Below are 2,500 nucleotides of genomic sequence, written 5' to 3'. Positions count from 1 at the left end.
AGCAACTAGAAGAATACTGTAAACACCAGAGGACAAAAACACCTGCAAAAGTCCTATGATGTGCTATGATGACTGAGAATTTCCAGCTCAACTGATTTTTTTTTTTTTTTTTTTTTTTTTAATATAAATGAGAGTTAACCCAGCATTTTAAACTCCTTTTGGAAATATAGGTTAGTGCTCTGTACAGCAACTATCTGCACTCCCCCATAAAAAGATATAGAAATATTCTTCCACATGTTGAAATGTCATGGAATTGGTCTCAGACTGGAAATTCCAGATCTGTCCTCATCTCTCTGCCGTCTCCTGCTTCTCCCCCTCCTGCTTAGGACCCCCACAGTGCAGAGCAGGGAGCCCATAGGCAGCTCCCTCTGCCCCCATCTAGAAGCTTCTCCTTGTCCTATTTGTTTTCCACTGTTATGACCTCTACCTTGGTGATCTTCTTGGGATCCGGAGTGCCGGTCTCCAGTACTTCCACCTTCTGGTAGACATTGGGAGAGTTTAGCCACCGGGTCTTGTCCTGAGTCTTGCGTCCGTCCAGGATGCGCTTCAGTGGACTGGAAGATAAATAAACATGCTTGTGGTAGAAGGATATCCAAGAAAAACCCAAAGCAGAATACTGCTCTTTGATTATACCACTCAATCTCTAGGGTAAAATTAAAAAATGAACAAAAAATCAAGAAAAAAGTCTAAAGTAAGACAATAATGATACACATTTTTACAATACACCAAATAACAGTCTCTGTCATTCAAATCTTTGTCTCACCTCCGTGTAATATCGTCCTCATCAAAGAGGTGTGTGTAGTTGGAGGCTGTGGGGGGGAGCGCCACATCGCTTTGCACTCTTGCTGTTTCCTGCTTTACCAATGGTCTTCGGTAGATGTACCCTGTTCTAAGACCCTGGAAGAATAGTCAATGCATTATGCACCCCCAATTTCATTTTCTGAAATGCCATAATGTTTTTAATTTTAAAGTTATTGCAGGAATAACATAATAAAAGAACCTTACTGCATTATCCAGAGATCTCATAAGAGCTTCAAACTCCAGTTCGCCAACTTTCCATTTGCGCTCCTTCTGACCTTGAGCAGCTGGGCCCCCTTCCTGGAAATTGCGAAATTTATTTCATTAAATGACATTAATATATACAAGATGTAAAAATATAAGCTAAAAACTATTCCTCATTCAAGAGAATATTCTACTGAACTTTAAATGCATTGGTGATTTTTAAATTTGTCATTAAGCAATTACATACCTGCTTGCTATCAACCCCTCCTCCTCCTCGCCGAGCTACTTCATAAGCTGCCTGCCGTGCTTCATCAGTCACAACTACAAGGTTGTCAAGACCCAGAGGTGCCATGCGCATCTGGAGAAAAAAAAAAAAAAAAAAAAATCAGTAGTGGCATATTGCTTTCCACACTAACTAAAAACATGGTATACCAAAGTAAACCAAATCTCTTGCTGCAAAAACATATAACAAAACTGGTACTAACAGTATAGCAATTCTTAACCTCTAGGTTCCTATTTACTATGATCATGTTTATTCATTGAATGTTCAGTCTCATAAAAACTCAATTGCTTTTTATCCCATAAATTTCTTCCGTGTAAGTGACTTGTACACCATGTTCTCTAATATATCTGGTACTGGTACCTCTCATACCCTCAATCACACAGTTGTGTTTTCCCACCTCTATCTAGTTGTGAATAAAATGTAGTAAATGTGAGGTAGTAATTCAGTTGCTGTATGGTATTTTCCATTCACTCAAACCCTTTCCTTTCTCCAAAGTTCTTCCTTCACACATCATACCACCATGTATCACTGCATTACCTCCTGGTATATAATCTTTTAAATACTTTTCTGTCTAGGCATTTATAGATACATCTAAATACACATCTTGTTTTATGTTATAAAAAATTATCTTATTTACATATTTACTGTAATCTCCCCCTGTTTTCATTTGTACTCAAAGGGTACCTGTGAAAAATTTTTCAACTTTGTGGTCAGTTGATACTAGCATTGGAGATATGGCAATGAAATAAAGATTTTTAGCGCATAAAATTTCGCTCTTCAAATGCCTACAACCAAAGTTTGCCTTAGTAATGCTTGAAAAATAATGTGTTGTGGTTAATTTTTGTTGAACCAAAGCAAATCTTGGTTAATACCATTTTAAGAGTTACTATCTAATACACATTATATTCAATTCACAAGAACAAAGCGGCAGGGGACATGATTGTATAATAAGCTAAGGGAAAGGAAAGCCTACAAGAGAGAGGGGGATATGGAAATAATTTTGTGAGTATAACTACAGAATATTTGAAAACAGTAATACATGTGTTAATGGTCATTGCATCTCTCACATCAAGGAAAAGACAGGTGAAAATACTCTAATTTTCACAGGCTGTGCGTGATTTTGGTAAATAGGACTAAGCAAGCTACAAACAATATGAAGAGGACTTTTGGGATTATCAACAGTATTTTAGCATTTATCCTTCCTTCACAGAGCCT

General features: G+C 37.4%; 1 protein-coding gene across 24 annotated transcripts in view; it reads right to left on the bottom strand.

Moving 5' to 3' along the window:
* Positions 1 to 2,500, bottom strand: part of hts (adducin 1-like protein hts) — a 57,989-nt gene that overhangs the window by 16,871 nt on the left and 38,618 nt on the right. For all 24 annotated transcript variants that reach the window (XM_070143669.1, XM_070143682.1, XM_070143687.1 and 21 more), the window contains 4 exons: positions 1,250 to 1,360; positions 1,006 to 1,098; positions 764 to 897; positions 428 to 554 (listed from right to left, as the gene is read on the bottom strand). In XM_070143669.1, the coding sequence (XP_069999770.1) occupies positions 428 to 554; positions 764 to 897; positions 1,006 to 1,098; positions 1,250 to 1,360 (465 nt within the window). The remainder of the gene's footprint in view (positions 1 to 427; positions 555 to 763; positions 898 to 1,005; positions 1,099 to 1,249; positions 1,361 to 2,500) is intronic.

This window comes from Penaeus vannamei, chromosome 31 (assembly GCF_042767895.1).
Source record: "Penaeus vannamei isolate JL-2024 chromosome 31, ASM4276789v1, whole genome shotgun sequence".
In the NCBI taxonomy this organism is placed as follows: domain Eukaryota; kingdom Metazoa; phylum Arthropoda; class Malacostraca; order Decapoda; family Penaeidae; genus Penaeus; species Penaeus vannamei.
This window is presented reverse-complemented; position numbering and strand designations above follow the sequence as displayed.